This window comes from Nicotiana tabacum, chromosome 22 (genome assembly GCF_000715075.1).
Source record: "Nicotiana tabacum cultivar K326 chromosome 22, ASM71507v2, whole genome shotgun sequence".
In the NCBI taxonomy this organism is placed as follows: Eukaryota; Viridiplantae; Streptophyta; class Magnoliopsida; order Solanales; family Solanaceae; genus Nicotiana; species Nicotiana tabacum.
Window position 1 is genome coordinate 116342672 of NC_134101.1, and position 19572 is coordinate 116362243.

The window sequence follows — 19572 nt, forward strand, 5'->3', positions numbered from 1 at the left end:
TCTTGAAAAAGTTTTTTTCCTACGGCGTGATTTGAGATCTAACTCTTACAATCAATTCTTGTTATCCGATGATAAAAACAGGTCGAATTTTGATAGTCAAAATTTGAAATTTGACTATTTAACTATTAGTGACGAATTCGGTCTTTTGAAGAAACCAAATAATTTTAATAATATTTTGTAATAATTTTCTATACTTCAGGTCAACCAATCTCTAAAATTGGTCAAATTGATCCCTAAAGTAGAATGGTTAGAATTTGGTGCTGTGTTTTTCTTACTCGTGTTTGAACTCTATCGAGTTCTCTGACACCTAGATAATTGAGATGTCCAGATGAGTGTCCTAAAATATGTCATTTTTACCATCACATGAAACTTGGTACAATTCATTTATTCAGAGTTAGGCAAAGTGGAGAGTGTACTAAGCTATCAACCTGTGCATTGTATTTTATGTTCTGTCCAAGTCAAGAAATATGATGTCTTTTTCATCTATAATTCACAAAAGTTGTTCATAGTTCTGTTAGTTGGATAAAGACTAAAGATTATTCTAATACATACAAGTCAGGAACCTAATATATCACAACCATATTATTCATCTTTAAGGTACAGTTGTATAACATGAGGTTCTCTAGATAGACCTTTTCTTTTTTATCCAATCTGAAACCACTAAATTTAAATAAAAAAAAGGGAGACCACAGTCTCAAAATACAGAAATAAAACCTTCTAAATTTAAAGCTTACGAGCCTAAAAAATTTGAATGATGCACACATCAGAATAACCAGGAGTATTTCTCTTCCTGAAGTAATTAGGAGTAGCAAAATTTATGTAACCTTCATTTTTTTTTTATTATTGAGACATTGCTAGACCTAAATTTCATAAAAAGGATAATTAAAATTACAAGTGAAACTATATCTGAAACTTTCATGGAAGTAGGAATTTACCATATCAAACGAACTTCTATCCTTATTTAGTACTCCCTCCAGCTCACTTTAATTGTTTTTTTTTTTTTTGTGGTTCATAATATTTGATTATTTCAAATATCAAGAAAGAAATAACTTATTTTTTTCAAAGTTGCCCTTAAAATAAAGAGCCTAGGAGTACTTGTTGTATTTCCAAACAAATTAAAGTTAATATGATCAATTTTATTACTAATTAATGATAAAAGGTAAACTCCTTAATAGGTATAAAAACGGTCAAAAAATCAATTAAAGTGGGACAAAAGAAGTGTTATTTTGGACCTTACCATTTCAAATGCATAAGCCAAGTGAGGAGGCCGCTGAAGAAAAATCCCTTTATTATTCAATAAATAAATGAAATTACGAGGAAATATTTAATTCTCACAGATCTTCTCAAACTTGCTCTTTCACGTATTGATCTACAGTAATATATCTTTTTGACATGGATATTGCACAGAGCTTGTCAACCTGAACAGAGGGGGATAAAGTTCATTTCTTTCTTCAGTGTATGCACTCAATGAAAATGGAATTTCTAGGAGGTAAAAAATTCATTAATCAACAATGACTTCAGTCTTTTAAAGCCAACCAAAGACAAATAAGTGACAAATAGAACGATAACTTTTAACCAGAAATAAAAAAAGTTGTCCACGAAAGAGCACTTTCACTCACCAGATCATTACACATATTCAACCGCAACGAAATGGGTATACATAAGGTGGGGGGATTGATGTCAAAATTTTCAGGATGACATCAATGCACCAAACAGAGAATCAACCTCCCTACATAATATTATTTAGAACGAACACCAAAATAATGCGCCTACTAAACCTATTTTCTCAAACTAGGCCTACAAGCTACGTAATCTCAGTAGCAACAATCAAGATGAAAGGAACTGTATCTCGAATACTTAAATCTCCTTGAGAGTATTATTGCAAGAATAGAATACAAGTATAAGCAATTGCCCACACGATGAGTACCTGCAGCATGAGCTTGCCGTTGGCTAAAATCCATAATAATGCTCGAACTGGCCATTGTCATGTTTGTTAGTAAATTCAGCATTCTATGTTTCAAGATGCAGATTTCCCTTTTGATTTTTGTTTCTTGGCATCCAACCCCGCCAAACCTGTTCCTAAACCAACAGGAGTTTGATCTTGTCCTGGTGTTTTGGAATGATCTGCTTGGGCATCTCCTCCAGGTCCATCAGAAGAATTACCATTCGCTTCTTTCTTTTCTTCATTAGTTTCATTAGATTTTGCAGCATCAGGCGCGGCGCCAGAGTTTATTACATTGAGTAGCTGGGTAAGAGGGGGTAAAGTCGCTGCAGGAACACCACTGGGACGTACCAGAAGACCCCTTGCTGCAGCTTTTTTCCTTACTTCAGCAGCAGCTCGTGCAGCTCTTTCATCAACTCCTCTTCCTCGAGGAAGCCCATCACCAAGTACTGCAGAACTTAATGATTGGTTAATGCCACCAACACCAGCACCTCCAGCAGCAGCTTGAAATGCGTGTAGCAGGCTAGGATGAGCCTGCAACATTCAACTCAAAACAGTGAACATCCTCTTTCTAGTTGACATACTTATAATAAACTAATCCAAGGCGACCACAATCATGTCCCAGAATGAAAATCCACTAATAAATTCTCTCCAACGTTGGTCATCAAAAGGGAAAAAGAAAAGCCAAGATCCTATATATGCCATAGTAATTGTTGATCTGAGGGTCCTAAAGAGGATTAAACATGCACTATCACGAGAGAGATATGAAGAGGGAATGCAAATTAGAAAAGCAAGTCTTGATCACCTAGACCAAGTTTGCACTACAGCCATGTAACCACAAACAAGATGAAATTTTAAGGTAAGCAAATATGTCAGAGATTTAATGGAACCACCCTCGAAGGATCACAAAAGGTACAAGACTGTTAAAAGGTACCTTCAAAATATCATAAGCCTTCTGTGCAGAAGCCACATTCAGAGATTGACCTTTCTGCTTTTGCGCATTCATCTGTTGAGGATTTCCATATTGCAAAAGCACATAAGGGAATGATAAGTGTGTCACAAGGAGTTAGAAGTGATCAGGTCTGAGTAACTTGTACCTGTATCTCACGCATCTTAAAAGTTTTCATCCAGTTCTGAGAATCACGTGTCCTTGAATCCTCCTCTCCGAGCTGTTTGGCTAGTATGTCATAAGTTTTCTTTTCATGCTGTTGATAAAAATTGATAAAAAAACAGTTAAAGAAGTAACCATGCTGATACCCTTTTGGCTAACGCAGTAAACTATCCAGTTCAACCACATGCCTGGTGTGAGAGCTTGAAAGCACCCATACAATTGAATGCAATTGCCAGAGCATGATAACAAACAGCAGTCTGAATATGTTCCTCCCCGAGCAACCGTTCATTCTTTTTCAATGCTTCTTGAAGATAACGAAGTGCTGTATCCATCTTTCCTATATCTTGGTACATCATTGCAACATTTATAAATGTTGCAGCAACATCCGGATGATCAGGACCTGATGACAAACCAAGCAGAAGCAAGGCCCGTGACATGTGCCTCAATGCAAGTTCTGTTTGGTTAAGACCATGGTAGAAAAGGGCCATATTTCCGTAACTGCAGTCAAACACGTTATTAATCATATAATGATCACGAAATACAGGTTTTCATCTTCGCCGTCAACATCAGTAAGACAATAGGCAATGTCTAGCAAATGCAAGGAAGAACAGAGTTCAAAGACAAAGAAAAGTGCCTGTGCGCAGTGTCAGGGTGGTCCAGTCCAAGGCATCTTTCATTTATGATAAGTTCCTTGTGCTGTTGCATTATAGCGCCAGCCATATCTCCAGCATGATACAGAACCATAGCAAGGTAGCTGGAAGAGAAAAAAATCATTAAAAGAAAAGAACAAAGAGAGAAAATAGAATGACCAAAGATTGCATTGCACAAGCATTTTCTCTCATAGAAAGATGAACTGATAGAGCAACAGATGCTTACCGACAACAATTGGCAACCTCACGGTGCATAGGACCCGTCACCTGCATTTTTTAACATTGATATTAACTAACTGATATAGACATCAAAAGCAGATCGCAGATACAAAAAAAAAAAGTAATATACCTGCTGAAGTATTGTGAATGCTTCAGAAAATAAAGTGTACGCCTCACTAAGCAAACCCTGAAATGCATGAAGAAGTCATTGTTTTGTCTCAAATACGACCTATGTAAGCTCCAAATAAATTTTTTTTTAAAAAGGAAAAAAGGATTGACAGCTAGCCTAACAAAATCTCCATTAGACCATGACTAACATGAGCATGTTCCATTTCTTCACCAATTGTAACAGTTAATACCTCAGCTAATTGAGCCTTCCCTGTTTCTACAAGGTCCTTAGCTTCTGAACTAACTGGGATAGAATGCTTCACCACTGGTTGGAGATTCATAATATCTGATGCTTGAAAAGGTGCAGCAGAGACAAGGTCATATTTACGAGCTGCAACGGTCGCACCTACCTGTTAAGAGCAAAGTTCTAAGAGTTACTTAAACATATTAAGGTAGAATTCCATGCATAACTTGGGGCAATAGTCTGCTGCGCAAGAAAAAGCACAATAAAGGGATTTCAAGGGGAAGACTCATTATCAAAGTGAGTGGGTTCATCTCCTTACACCTAAAATTAGGCACCATATTACTTGTAGCTATATAAAATAAGAGGAAAAGATGCTTGACTAATCTTAGCTCGACTACTAAGAGGAAAACTAGCTTCGGGAAACAATCTTCATCAACCACAATATCCCATCAAGAACTAGTTAACAATCTCCAGTCATCTCTATAACCAAGGTAGAGTGCCAATCTCCATCTAATGATTTATATTCCAATAAAATTTTCTAAATCAATGGACATACAACAATGTAACTGCTGCATCATATAACAGCACGAATTTATCACTGTGCCTCACCACCCATATCAAGATTAGCATAATCTGGAAGGAAATTTTCCCTGCTTGAACTCCATGGTCTTGAGAAGTCAAACACTCAAAAGAACAGACTCCACAACTTTTCCTCCACAACTTCGCTTGTCACCACCAAGACAACTGATGTCACGAAACAGTATATATAAAATGTTGGCCCTCTCTAAAGCAAGAAAATGGTGACACAGATTCGAAGGGACTACCTCTATGCACAGTCAAGAAAGAGTCTCAAGATCACTAAATACAACCAAGTTTTCATGCCAAGAAAGTAGAATGCATCCCAGAGAACTCAATATATGAACAATGACATGGCAATAGCCACTTTGAAATGATGATAACGCTTGACCAATATAAGATAATATCGGGAAGCAGGGAAAAATAAGCTAAAGTAACAAATATATAATCTCAATTAAAAGTAAGAATTCCTCATAGTGGATTACTTGATGAAACATACCTTCTGACAAAGATTGCGTACAACTGGAATTTTCTTTACGAGCATTTTTGCATCCTCAGGCAACTCGAACTGAAGAGAAGAAAAAACCATGACTAATAACTTAAAACATCTGGGCGAACAACTGAAGAAAGTTCTTGAAAGAAAATGATACCTGATACTTTAGCTTCGCAAATTCCTGGATGTCAGACCACAAACTATCAGAGGTAATATTCAAATAGGAGGACAGCTTCTTCTTGGCAGATACTACATTTTTTCGCTTTCCTTGTTTGGACGACTTTTGCTGGTTGCTGATGTGGTCCTACGCAATGTGTTTCATAGAGGTAAATTTACTAGAACCATTTACAATATACTCATTTGAGAAACAATAATAGAATATATCAGCACAGCAAGCTTAAATGATTCTGGAAAATGCTTGCTCTATATAGGCAACAGAGTTTTTAGACAATTAAACTAGTAATTTCCATATTGCTCCTCCAAATATTAGCATACAAGTAAATAATAATGGCAAAGCATGGACTTGTTAAAAAAAAAAGGAAATCCCACTTAAATAGCTCAAACTTTTAGATGAGGCGGAACCACATAATTCAACATGGTATTAGAGAAGTTCACAGTATCAACAAAATATTTCTCAAGCAAAAGAATCAAATCAGCACTTGAGGGCCCATGTTGTAAACCTAAAATAAATAAATAAAACTATCCCCTCTTTAAAAGGTTTAGTAGATGGTAAACTCAATTCAATAGAACTTCCACATGATATCTTACTAAAGGAAGTAGCAATAAATAGCCATAGGGAGTAATGACAATCATCTCTCTCTTTCTCTGTACCTTCTTTTGGTTTTTAGAAAGTGCACTGTTGGAGCCACCTTTATTAGATACAGTTTGAATATTTCCTAACAAACAGTTGCAAAAATGTGAGATTGTGTTTGCAAGATCATGGTCCTCAGCATCCCTCAGCACATCCTGCATGTCCCATCAGATCAAATGGTAAGAAATTACAAACTCCAGAAACCTATAAAATAGAATTTCAACTTCTTCTATGTATCAAGATAATCAGAGTGATTAAAGTGCTTCTATCTTACCCACCAAGTGGATAAGCACAAATGACTATTTTGAACCACCAGAGCCTAAGTAAAACGAGTTCCCCTCTGTAGATTAAAAAGCTTTTGCCCAGTAATAAAGAAATAAAGGCAGGTAAAAAGAAACATCCCCTTCACTTCTCCACTTATAATGCTAAGCCAAAATGTTGAGACATGACAGGAGAAACAAAAAAAAAACTTAACCTCTCAGAAAACCACTAAAATTTTGTTCAATCTCAAAAGATGGAGCATGTTCTCAAGTGGGACAATAGTTGTCAAAGCATAAGATTTAGTAGGTTTATAGTTCAATCTTATTGCAGCCTTTCAACTGGCGATGAAAAACATTTTTTTTAATCAAAAGCAATCAAAAATCAATCACCTTGAGAATGTGCTTCGCACATCTGACAACAATCTCATTGGAACAAAGATCCCATAAATGAGGCAAGTTCCTGGTCCCCTCAGCCACCTGGAAAAAAAGGGAGAAGACAAAGCCAAGCTTACTACTTTAACTGAAGTTAGAGTTCAACTCATACTACAAAATTTTCTTATATTTAGTGGAAAATCTAAGCAATATGAGAATTAACGGAGCTTGTCAGGAGATCATTACTTTTCCCAGATAGCGCAAATTAATTCCATGCGCATGGAGTGCCTCAGTTAAAGTTTGCCCATCCATGGGTGAAACTTCAAGTGTGCAGAGATCTTGAATAAACTTCGGAAGCACAGTGTCTTTCAGATACAAACTCACTTTCTTCACAAGTTCTTGGTCAGCAACTATCTCCTGGTGAAGTTGGGAGAATGGACCTTATAAATACAAAGCACCTTCTAAAAACTAAGCAGAGAACAATAATCACAGGCAAAAAAAATAACCTCTTCACTCCCTGCCAACTTAAAATCTGTAAAGACGTTAGGATTGAAAAGTATATCCTCAGTATCCGTTCTTCCCGAGTGAGAACAGCAATTGTTACCAGCATCCTTCACACTTTTTTCTCCCTAAATAAGAGAAAAAAGAGGTTATATCTTATATAACTGAATAGCAAGAGCAAACGCTTCTTCGTACAAAAGTGTTTGCATTGATTCCCTCTTGAGGGAAAAAATCATATTTGTAGGTATTTTCCTTTAAAAAGAACTCATAGAATCTCCAGATTGATATCCTCCGAAGTTCACAAATATATCAACGCCCGAGCATGATACTAATACCACAATTATCGCGGATTGAATATAAAGAATCCATCACCAGTTAATGCTTTGAATCATCAGTGTACATGAAATTTATATCCTAATTTCAGAAAAAAAACTAACAAGGTACAAGAAGATGAATCAACTAGAGCACTTTTGGAAGTAACAGACAGGTAGACCTTTTTTGTACAGACACTTAGACTGAAAATGACAAATCAAAGTAAAGAGGAAAAGAGATAGGGAACAGAAAAGGCAACACAAGATACTGCAAAGTGATAATGCTCACATAACTTGGGACATGCATTCATCTAAACGTGAATCTAAAATCAGGGAGAGTTGAAAGCAATTATAAAAAGGAATACATCATTAACAACCAAGGTGAGAACATAAAATAGAACTTTAAAATCTCGCAAATCATATTATAAAAGAAATATCTTTCAAGAAGAGCGTATTGTTCAAGAAATACTATGAAACTATATTATCCAACACAAAATTGGTCGCAAGTAAACAAGCAAACTTATATCCAACAGTAGTGCGCAACTGCAGTAATTGTTACCACAAGGAATTGACTTTCAACAACAAATTCCATCTCGTTATAACCTAGACAAAAAAAAATGTTTGCAGTAAGAGGACAGACTTCATTTAAGTAGGAGATTGCTACCTTATTGCTGTCGACTTCAGCTGGGGCAACACCATCGGTTGTTTGTAATTCTTCAGTGTTATTTACTGTTGAAGAATCAGAGGCCACTGGTACCTCCCCCTCTGACTCGCACTTCGATTTTGACCTCTCAGCAACTTCAGCCTTGGGAAAGAACCAAAATAATTTTTTGAGAGCAAAGTGTCAGAAATCAGATCCAAGTACAAAAGCAACCCGAACACAAAAAATCAGGTTTGCAGATCCGGAGCAAATATAAAAACCAAGATAAATATAAGAATTGAACACAAATGAAAATATGAGAGCAAGTCATAGCACAAGCAGGTCTCACTTGGCAAAACGCAGTTATCAATTCAGGTCGCAAAATACAAAATCTGGAACCTGGACCACTATAATTTGCATCACGAGGAGTGACTCTCATCAAGTCCAACAGATAATGCCTGAAAACCACATAAGACTAAAGAATTAATCTTATTAAGATGACAAATTGCCCACTTAAGTTGGTTAAGTCAATGACATTCACATATACAGACGCATATGCTAACTGCAACTAATGAAAGAGCAGTATCTATTTAAAAGTTTCCACGTTTTCCCATCTCCAAGTTATATACCTACAAAAATATGACATTATTAAGCTTGGAGGGGTCTGTTATGTGCATATTTCACAGGACTAAAATCATATGCATCCTGTGGTGAAATAGATTATTATCACCAATGAATCAAAATTGAATTTCATCATAGAACAGGGAACCCCCCCCCCGGCGGAGGAGCAGTGAATCCTGAAAAAGTAACCACCTGTCATCGCTACCAACAATGCCCTTGCATTCCACTGGTGCGGCTAATTTGAATTCATTTCCAGATCCATCAAGGACAGTGTGTTCCTTCAAGTGCAGACGTTTTGCAGCTTCTAGCACCTAAGAACAAATAAACCTGGGTGAAACTTACGAACAGAACCAGATATAAACTTCAAATGATTAACAAGGTAAGTCAAGAATGATAAAAAGGAGAGGAAAAAAATAACATCTGCCGTCATTAAAAGAATTACATTTCACGTTGAAATATCATACCCCAATGATCCCACAACAAACATCTTTCTTTACCATCTAAAAATACTACCAGGAATTAAGCCCCCCCCCCCCCTCAAAAAAAAAAAGGGAACTAAAATGATCCCTCATAATAACCAAAGGCACAAAAAGGAAAAGACTAATCCAGCAAGACATGTATCACTCCATGTCCAGTTGAGCACACCAAAGAAGCCCAGATGCTTCAAATCAATTCATTATCACAATATATAGAACCAAAGCATGATAGTTAAAGAACCATGACAAACCCAGCAAGTAATCCTAATAAACCTTATACTTTCCACAAACATCCTAAAATTGTTGTGCAAACCATACAAGGAAAAAAAGAAGGTGAACAAAAAATTAAGGTCCACTGGTACCTTGGAATGGAACTCGTCACTCCAGCAGATTTTCTTGCCATTATCAACAGACCCGTATAAGAGGGAATCTGATTTGTCACCTTGAAGGATACCAGGTAAAACACTCTACCAAGAAAAACAGAAAAAAGTCAAAATCTTCCGATAAATTGGCAGAATAATGCATATGGGTAAGCCATGCATCTGAAAGGAATTAGAAGATCAAACATGGCCATCAAGAAGAGTACCTATCCAAAGAGATCCATACTAGCACAGTTATTTATAAGAGATGCAAGAAAATTATGCCTCAGAACCCTGTCTATATCGATTTTTAATTAAGTTCGATTCACTTCCAAATCTCCAGCTGATTAAATTCTATGATGTAATTATGTTATACTCCCTCTGTCCCATTTGAGACGCGCTTTTCTCTTTAGTCTATCCCAACAAGAACGATACCTTTCTCGTTTTGGAAACTATTTAATCTTTGTATCCCCATTTTACCCTTAATGACATGACTTGTAATAAAAGTTCATCCTTTTATAAGGAGAGAAAAAATGCAGGACATGTGGAACTCTCACCAAAACCCATCTAAAAGGATACTTTCGGTACTTCACATATCTTTGGCTTACATGTTAAAAGCCTTATTTAGTTTCTTAAGTTCCTGACCCAGTCAAGCGCCTCCACATAAAATGGTACGGAGGGGTTTAATCCAGGACAAATGTCGAGTAAGTGAAGCCACTTACTTATATTGCAGGTCTCACTTCAAAGTCAGATGCATGAAATTACAAAATTCATGAAAGATGGTTTCCCGTGGAAAACCCATGTTAATTAACACTCTGACTTTCATGTCTGAACTTATCTAACGCATTACACTACAGCATAAGACTATATAGGTAATGCAAGTTCAATAAACACCTGAGCCACCACTCTATGACCTCTATAATCAATTATCGCCATAGCAAGGTTGTATAATCCAGGGACATCAGCTTCCTGATATGATTTTGTGCCTTTCAAGTCATTATTTGCACTTGCATAAGTGGCTTGCTCACTTTCTGCCAACTGAGTTTCACCAGGCACTCCAGGAGGACAATCCAAGTTGATGTTTACAGCTTCTACAACTGAGTCGCCATGCTCATCTCCATTAGAGACTTCAGAGGCGCCCTGTGACAAATTGTTGGAGGTCTTCTCCGACAAACAATGTAATAAGCCTGTGCCCTCAACTTTAGAATCAGCTCCCTGCTTTCGGGGCAGTTGCTCGAGATCCGCATCAACAGCAAAGCTGAAGAATATATTATTGTGAACGTACCTGGATTCATACAAAAGTATCAGGCAAAAGTGACAATGAACAACTAAGGAGAATCTTTCAAGCAATCTAAACAACATTTGGCCAACAAGCATAATGTGAACAAAAATGCAGCATGCAAACGATGGATCAGGCACATTGTCAGCTCAGACAAGCAATAGAGAAGGACAGCAATGACGATCTCTCTTCTTTCTCCCCACCCTGTACCTGCCTTCTCGCCACCATTAACTCCCAATGTCCTTCTGACCGCCTTTCCACCTGGTGGATGGGCTAATGGAATAAGAGCATGTTAAATGACTGGTTTCAACTTAAGCTGTTAACCCATCCAACCGCCCATAGATTAATATGTTAAATGGCAGGTCAAAACAGACCGTACAAAATATTGGGCCAGTTTGGGGTACAAGTAGTAGCCCAAATCCAATGGTGGGAATGATGGGAATAATGATGCAATTTATGTACTAAGGGAACCAGAAAAAAAAAGGTGCACTTGCAGAATGGGATTAAGGCAACCACTGCTGCCTGATGGCTCTAAAATACTGTTTTTCTTTTACTTACGTGTATGCATTCCAACTGCCTCCACTGGTTCCTATTACCTAGCTTGGTGTTTTCTTTTCTACTTCCAACGAAGCTCGATTTAGAGGAGCTATACAACAAATTTAATGCTCTGAGTGAACTTGTAAAAGACATAGTAATGACTTTTTCTATAACCGAGAATTCCCCGATGACCAGTGGTGCACGGTTCAAAACTCGATGAATAACTGAAAAAGACATAATAATGGCTATTGCAATGCAAGAACTATAATGAACATATTTTACCCAGGTTATTTAGCTGAAGGACTTGAGTTGGCAGTTTGTTTGTGATCTGTTCTTTAACACACTTCTTCTACTCATCCCGTTTTAACCTGCCATTTGACACCCTAATGGGATATCAGTTGATACCTGATTGATATGTTCACCTTCACCAACCCTCCCCCAAGCAAAACCCCACTTTCTGTTTGTTACTTAGTTTTCCACTTTCTTGCACTATATTTTCAATTATGGAGGTCAAACTATACCATATCTGAAAGTATAAGTTAAACCATATAGTTACAAGGAAATTATTTGTTCTCATCTCCAGCTCAATACTTACATATGAAAGCACTCTGGATCAGTTGGATTAATTGGGGGAATACACCTGTTGATAACTCCAATAGCACCACTAATTGCAGCATCTACAAAGTCCGAACTGACTTTGTACAGGGCCCTATCTCGCAGTATCCTGTGATAAAAAGGAGTTAGATGACTACACATGAACAGAGGAAACTCTACCTTCACAGACAAACTTAGGCAGAGTATTGCATACACAAGTAGAATCTATAACGGAATAAATTAATTCACTCTAGAATGCACAATTTGACTTAGATCCATCGAGATGCACCTTTCCTGGGGGTTTGTATGGGGGAATTCCCGACAAGATTGTAACTCTTCATTCCAATCCCTTTGCATGCCAATCAGCTCACTTCCAAAAGAAAGTGTAAGTGCATTCTCTGCCCGTGCTGCATCACGTTTGTGATCTGACACCAGAGAATCCAAAAAGAACTAAAACTAGTGACACCAATAATATTTAAAAGAAAGATAATTGTAAGAGAATGAAAAGTAACAGTTTTTAAGTTATTAGTTATTAACATAAAATTGTCTCCACATACAAGTCCCTCATTGTCATAGAGGAACTGAGGAATAATAATCCCTCCGCCCATCTTATACAAATGCTACTCTAACTTATGCATTATATAAGTTATCGTGGATACATTATGTAATATATTAGTGATGATGACAAAGATTAAAATAACACTTGCAAAGTTAGTTCAGCAGAGAACGCATCATATCAAGATTAAATTTTGAATAATTAAATCAGTTTTTTAATTTTTGAAATTTGTGAAATCATGTTTCTGGAATACCGACAAAACATTTTGGGACATCGCAAGGGAAGAGTTTTCATATAAAGAGGGACGGAGGAAGTTGTAAGAATGAAAAGTGACACATCTTTAAGATATGAGACGCGAACATAAATTTGATTACATGGAAGTCCCTGGAATTATTCTACTCTACACAGGAGCAGAAAGGACACATGGCCACCTATGCCTGCACAACATTATAAACACTGGAAATCAACATGCAATATCCCAAGATTAGAAACCACAATGAAGGATTGCAAACTCGATTCTGTTGATTCACTGTCCATTTGTCCTTAAACCGGATGTTTGGTCAACGACTTTGATATTCCTTCACACAAGGTTCTTAATCCTTGAGGGTATTATAAAGTTGGATTTTAGATTGATGTTCGGCATTTACTATATCAAATCAAACGTGATAGTTTTGACACCTCACCATTAATATAATCTAATATTTCATATGTTTTATAAATATATTTCAAAATGCCCTGGGAATAAAACTGATCTTTTGAAGTGTTCAAATTTGAAATAAAGGGACATGTTCAACATGCAGCGGACATAACTTCACACATAAGGAAGGCAATTAAAACATGATTAACCACCTGTCAGACAAATTCTACATCAGGTCCAACTGACAAAGACCTTGCAAGTCATCGTAACTCGCACTTTTCAACTATATGGTCCACTAATTAAGTATTATTACAGATTGCAACAGGCTTTCTAGGATTTCTAACACCACTAAGTATGCCAAATTTTTGGCATCTATGTGACCCAGCATCCACCTACCTCATCTGTATGTGTACACAACATACACCAACATGAACTAAAGATAACCAACGGTTAAGAATGCATCAGAAACAACTTACCAGGGATAGGATATGACCCAAGCCACGAATTTGGTGGTAGCATAGATTGAACATTCTCAAAAGGATGTGCAGAAGCCTTCCGCTCCAATATTTCACGAAAAGCTTCAATGCAAGATAAAATCATTTATTTAGTACAAGATATTTGGACTCAAAATGAAATGCTATCTAATTTTTTCTTTTTCTTTTTTTTTTTTGGGGGGGGGGGGGGGGGGGGGGTTTTGTACCATGTTACTACCTTTCTTAAATCTGGAGCTAATCTTTTGAAAGAGCCCAATAAGAGTAGTTGCTTCTGAACCAGTTTTATTAGACCTTGGATCAAGAACATTCGCAGTGCTGGAATTAACATAAAATGTTTTGGTTGTTCCAGTAACACAATACTTATTTCCTTCTAGTGTTACTACATCCAAATAAATCAAGTCTCCAGAAAGCCTGTATGCAGGAGAAACCAAAGTCAGCATGTCACATGAACCTCCCTGACGAAAAATCAATTTGATGATCATCATAAGATAAATAATTATAAACCTTCTGTAGCTAGGAGGAGGATTAAACGAAGAGAACACAATGCTCTCAACACATTTAGTTTCCTTTGAAGGTGCTGCCAACAAGCTAGAGACTGAACCAGAAACATCCTCCACAAAACCCAAGTTTTCAAGTTCAGGTACATCAGCTTTCATAGGCTCTAAAACATAAAAAGCCAGAAATCTTTGTTATGCCTATCCAATTGATAAATGGCCATCAAATTAGTAAACAAAATGAATATAAAAGAGAAGGAAAAAGAACAACAGCTGAATAGCAAACCTCCAGATTTCTCGTTGTTACTTCCCATTTCATGCTGCAGTGCAAGTGATGTTGATAGTGAGGAATGCAATGTGGAAAGAGAGAGCAATTCTCGAGTACGGTGAACATGAGCTCTTATGGATCGATCATCGTACAGTGCTGCAACAATCAGGTTTAAGAGGAAACAAGTATAAGCTCATTGATAACAGTTAAAAATAATAACTAGCAGACCAAGTAAATAAGCCACACCTGGCACCATCTCCAGGAAGCAGTCTCCTGTGGTGATATCAGCTACTTCGGAGATTTCATTATAATCTTCCAGATGATGAACAGAACCATCCTTTATATGCAGCAATAGATCATAGCATGTAACGAAGCATGTCTCTGGAGCATCAAGAAGAAACTGCCGCACATCCATAACAGAATCCCCAGGACTCAACTGCAAACAAGTACACATCAGAACATCAAATATTAGACAAACTAACTCACTAGCACCACAAATATTTAAATATAAGGTGGACCTAAATGCCTAAACATAAACACCTACACATAAAGGCAGGATTACAAATGACAAGTAGCTCAGAACATCAAGAAACAAAGAGAAAGAGTGGTTTTTCATGATTATGACAATCCAGATACAAAATATAATTGCACAATGGAACATACGAACGAAACTTCTTATCTATGCCATGAGAGAATTCTAGCCACTCTCTTAATCTGGAGGATGAAGCCATCTTCAAAAGAAAATGATAAAGAAAGTAACAAGTATTGCGACACAGCCATCAATAAGAAATAAAAAGCCAAGAAAATTAGTAATGCATCTTACTTGTAGCTCTAGCTTATCCCCTCCTTGGGTTTTAACAGTAACAGGATAGAGATGGATGTCACCTGCAATAAATTAAAGCAGAATCGCCCTTCATTTCCTCCAATATGTAGAGCTAGAAAGAAGTTTAAACTATTAAATAAAAGTCATACAAGAATGTAAAATAGTTATCTTCAAGTAATATGAAAAAGTGTAACTGGAAGAGAACCTAGACTTATTAAGTATGAGTTTGAGGATGTGTGTGGCATTTACATGACCAACAATTACATAAGAAGAAAAGGTAGACAGTTTGACAAGAATAACAAACATGGGAAAAAGAGTTCCAATGACGCTAGCACTATACATTGTTTTATATTCAAAATGACACATATGGCAGAGATCCAGAATAAAACAAGGCACGTTTCATGGAGCATACCAGAAGTAGGCACATCAAGTATCCTATGCACTAGCCACTCTCATAAAATCTTTTCCTTTGAAGGATCATCTAACTGACATAGGATTTGAGAGAAGAGTTACTGTTCACCATGTGCTTCATCAGCTTATTAAAGGAATGATGAGAAGGTTTCCAGGAGGAATATAATTAAAGAACATAGCAAACAGATTGCATTCACATATTACGTAATAGATCTCATGACACATCTATTAACAGCTTTTATCTCCAAGACTGAAAAAACAGTTCCTTTCTTCTTTGTTTTTCTCTTTCTCCTATTTTGGATAAATTGAAAGCAAAAACAACAGATGAGGGCATTTTTTCTTCTAATAAACCTTTGGTGCATCCAAGAGGTTCTGATAAGTATAAATGACTGCCTGCCTTTATGCATACCACCGGGAATTTCCAACCGCATGAATAAAAGCTGAATCGACAATGTGGACACCGATTCATTCCATAGCAGAACAGTTCCAAACTTTTTGATAGGTAAAGGATATGTTTATTAATTACCGGCATAAAGTGAGTGCTGGAGAATATGTACAATGTAGCAACATTACAAGTTGCAATTATTTGTGTATTTTCATGATCCTTCAAATATACTGCATCATATATCTGTCTCTCTCCCACCTCCAGATACAATTTTGTAAAACCAGCAACCGTATTTACATATTAAATTAAAATTTTATGTTACCACGTTCACCTTGCTTTGCCTCGTGTCCAGAGGTCCCATTTCCAGACTCTGTTGCCTCCGTCTTTGTATCAGTTGGTGGAGTCACACCTGTTGTTCCATTAGCCTCCGCATGCGTTGCAGTATCATTCACCGGAGCATCAGAAGGTGCTGCTTGCTCTGACGAACTGGCAGTGGTCAGATTTTGAACTGCCTTCCTATTCTTCCCTTTGTTTGATTTCCCGGCCATTTCTATCCCCTGAAACATACAAGAAGACGCAGTGTGACATACTAAACAATTATCAGTAGTCTAAGCGAAGAATCAAATAAAGGAAAAAGAAGTAAGAAACTTGAAACTTTTTTTCTGTTTCACTTTGAAAATGAAAAACTACAAACTCAAAATCAATATACAAATTTAAAATCAAGAAAACAACAAAAGAATCACATAATCTCCAAACTTCCAGGGATACTCGTTTGATAAATGGTCAAAAAGAGCAACATGTGAAAGTGACTCAATCTGCACAATACCAACTCAAGACAAAGAAATAAGCAATTAATCTCCACGGTAATTGAGTAAATACTCAAAAGATAAACTTGGAAAGTCACTCAACCCAAATAGTGAAGTCCAAAAACAAACATAAAAAAAAAGTGCAAAATCCAAAACAAATAAAAAGGACCGAAGTAAGCTAATTATAAGAGGTATACACATCAATATTTTAGCTTTTAATCATTTAAACACAAACAATCACCATAGTAGAAAGGAAAAATACGAGTGACCAAGAGCAAACATTAAGGAAAGTGGGGGAAAAAGTCAGTCAAACAACACTTACAGAAGGAAACTAAAGGATTGACCATGTATATTACCTAGAAGGGAATCACTAGCAATTGCAAGAGACCGATGGCCGATTGTTGGCAGGTGGGTGGGTAGACAGAGGTTTTAGCAATTAGAGGGAAAGAAAGGCTGAGAGACGGCGCGGTTTTGTTATTATTGCGACTCTGCAGTTAACGTTGCAATGGGCTTTTCTTCTTCATCGAGTCTATTTTAAAATTGGGCTTCAGTTATTGGACCTAGAACATCTTTAAAGAATTAACTTAAATATGTGTCTACTTAAATTTAAAATAGTCCCTTAGACTTAAAATAATTGATGAATATAAAATATACATATGTAATCTATGTATCGTATATGTATAATCGTATACTATATAATTTATATATACTAATGAAAAAGTAAAAATGTTAACTGTAAATTCGACTGGCTATTTGTGTGAAGATCCCAACTTCTTTTTGGGGAAAATCGACAAAATAGCAACTTTTGAGGGGTGAAGTACACAAATAGAGTTCAAAGAGGGTGGTCTTGAGTATTTTCTCCGCTTTACTCATGGGCAAAACTTCAACTTTAATAAGTATTGCCCTTCTCTTGTTCCATGCGTAATACTTTTGACTTTGAAGTTCAGCTCATAGGGCAAGCATGGATCAATAATTAAAGACAACCCCAAAATATGTCACATTTATGCAATTTTTTTTATTTTTGAGATCGCTGATCAAGATTTAATATTTTAGATTAACTCTTCTAGATGATCAAAACCCTAGATTCATTTTACATATAGAGTTTTTTTTTTTTATGTACAATTTATGTGGTATCTTTTGTATGTGTATATTGAATTTTTGGGATGCATACTCAACAGTTTGGTTATTGAAAAGATGAATAGTTTATTTGAGACTTATAGTCTGTTTGGCCAAGCTGTCAAAAATAACTTCTTTTTTTGGGTAATTAAATCCTTATATTAATCACCAAGTAATATCTACAAAGCAATAGGTCAGCTCAACCTAACTTCCTTACTGGATACAATCAATCTATCCTCCATCTAACTGCCTATCAACTATATCTATTAGTAATTACATTTTGCTAACAAAACTTTAGTATACCCCTCAGCTCTCATACTACATACACATGCTATCTTTTTTGCGAGGATGTCCCATGTTGTAGCTGTTTTCTCAAAGACTCTTAAGTTTCTTTCAATCCACAATGTATACACATATTCTGCAACTAACATTTTGAGTATTCTAGCCATTTGAGATTTTCCTTTTGTCTTATGTACTACCCATTGTTGCCACTCTATCCATAAAGATAGACTAGTTTGCATTTGAATCCATTGCATGAGTCTGCTCCACAATTCTCTGCCATATGCACATTTTGCAAACATATGCTCCTTTGTTTCCAAAGCTTGCTTACAAAAATAGCATGTTTCATCCACTTGAATCTTCCATTTCTTCAGTTTGTCAGCAGTTTAGAGTCTATCATGCATTAGCAATCACAATATAAATACTGCTTTTGGCCTGGCCTGATTCTGATACATTAGACCTTTCCATGCTATCTTTGGCATCTCTCCTATCAGCTTCATGTATACCTGTTTGATCATTGTCTTCTGTTTGCCTTGATTGCTATTGATCCCTGCCACATAACTTCTTGCTTCAAATACTTTCTTCAGCATCCAGGAAGTCTGTTGTGGTACCCTCATAGTAAGAAAAGACTGATCTTTAATGTAATAACTATGGATCCATTTGATCCACAATTTGTCCTTCTTATTTGCTAGTTCCCATGTAGACTTTGTTATTGCTGCTTTATTCCACAATGCCAGATTAACCAAATTTAGCCCCCTACAATTTTAGGTGAGCACATCTTCTCCCAAGATACCAGAGCCTTTTTTGTGATCACATTCTCCCCTGACCAAACATAACTTCTACAATAAGCTTCAATTGTCTTGGCAACCTTAGCTGGCACGCTGAAAATCTGAGCCCAGTATGCTTGAATACCAAAGATGACATGCTAAACCAATTGAATTCTACCTGCATATGACAATTTCTTAGCTGTGCAAGATGAGATTCTTGCCACTATTTTGTCAATAAGTGGTTGTCATTGCATGATTCATAGCTTTTTAGAATCAAGTAGTATGCCTAAATATTTGAAAGGCAATGACCCCTGACTATACCCCAGCTTTCCTTGTATCTCCTTTTGAGCCTCCACACTGACTCCTCTATAATAGATGGAACTTTTGCTAGGTCAACACTAAGTCCTGAAGCTGCTGAAAAGATCTAGAACC

The 19572-nt window shown here is 36.6% G+C and overlaps 1 protein-coding gene across 2 annotated transcripts; it reads right to left on the bottom strand.

The window, feature by feature from the left end:
- Positions 1-1550: 1550 nt before the first annotated feature.
- Positions 1551-17509, bottom strand: LOC107795389 (clustered mitochondria protein-like). Of its 2 annotated transcripts, none has more exons than XM_075244063.1 (29): positions 17335-17509; positions 16504-16729; positions 15377-15438; positions 14800-14989; positions 14572-14709; positions 14296-14452; positions 14009-14202; positions 13774-13875; positions 12394-12529; positions 12106-12234; positions 10589-10979; positions 9698-9802; positions 9052-9170; positions 8588-8696; positions 8263-8403; positions 7293-7415; positions 7033-7203; positions 6805-6891; positions 6175-6309; positions 5501-5647; positions 5350-5418; positions 4282-4440; positions 4053-4109; positions 3930-3970; positions 3688-3807; positions 3242-3551; positions 3040-3147; positions 2877-2948; positions 1551-2476 (listed from the first exon to the last, which is right to left on the bottom strand). In XM_075244063.1, exons 2-29 carry the CDS (start codon positions 16718-16720, stop codon positions 2018-2020), a joined length of 4248 nt encoding a protein of 1415 aa, XP_075100164.1. In that variant the 5' UTR covers positions 16721-16729; positions 17335-17509; the 3' UTR covers positions 1551-2017. The 2 variants fall into 2 exon arrangements, with proteins under 2 accessions (XP_075100164.1, XP_075100163.1); XM_075244062.1 differs by having other exon boundaries at positions 16495-16729; positions 17335-17482.
- Between the last annotated feature and the right edge of the window lie 2063 nt (positions 17510-19572).

Coding starts and splice junctions, on each gene's coding strand:
- LOC107795389 (XM_075244062.1), bottom strand. CDS start 16,720: ATGGCCGGGAAATCAAACAAAGGGAAGAATAGGAAGGCAGTTCAAAAT. Junction 14,453..14,571: donor TAACAACGAGAAATCTGGAG/GTTTGCTATTCA, acceptor TTTATGTTTTAG/AGCCTATGAAAGCTGATGTA. Junction 3,148..3,241: donor CTTTCAAGCTCTCACACCAG/GCATGTGGTTGA, acceptor TTTTATCAACAG/CATGAAAAGAAAACTTATGA.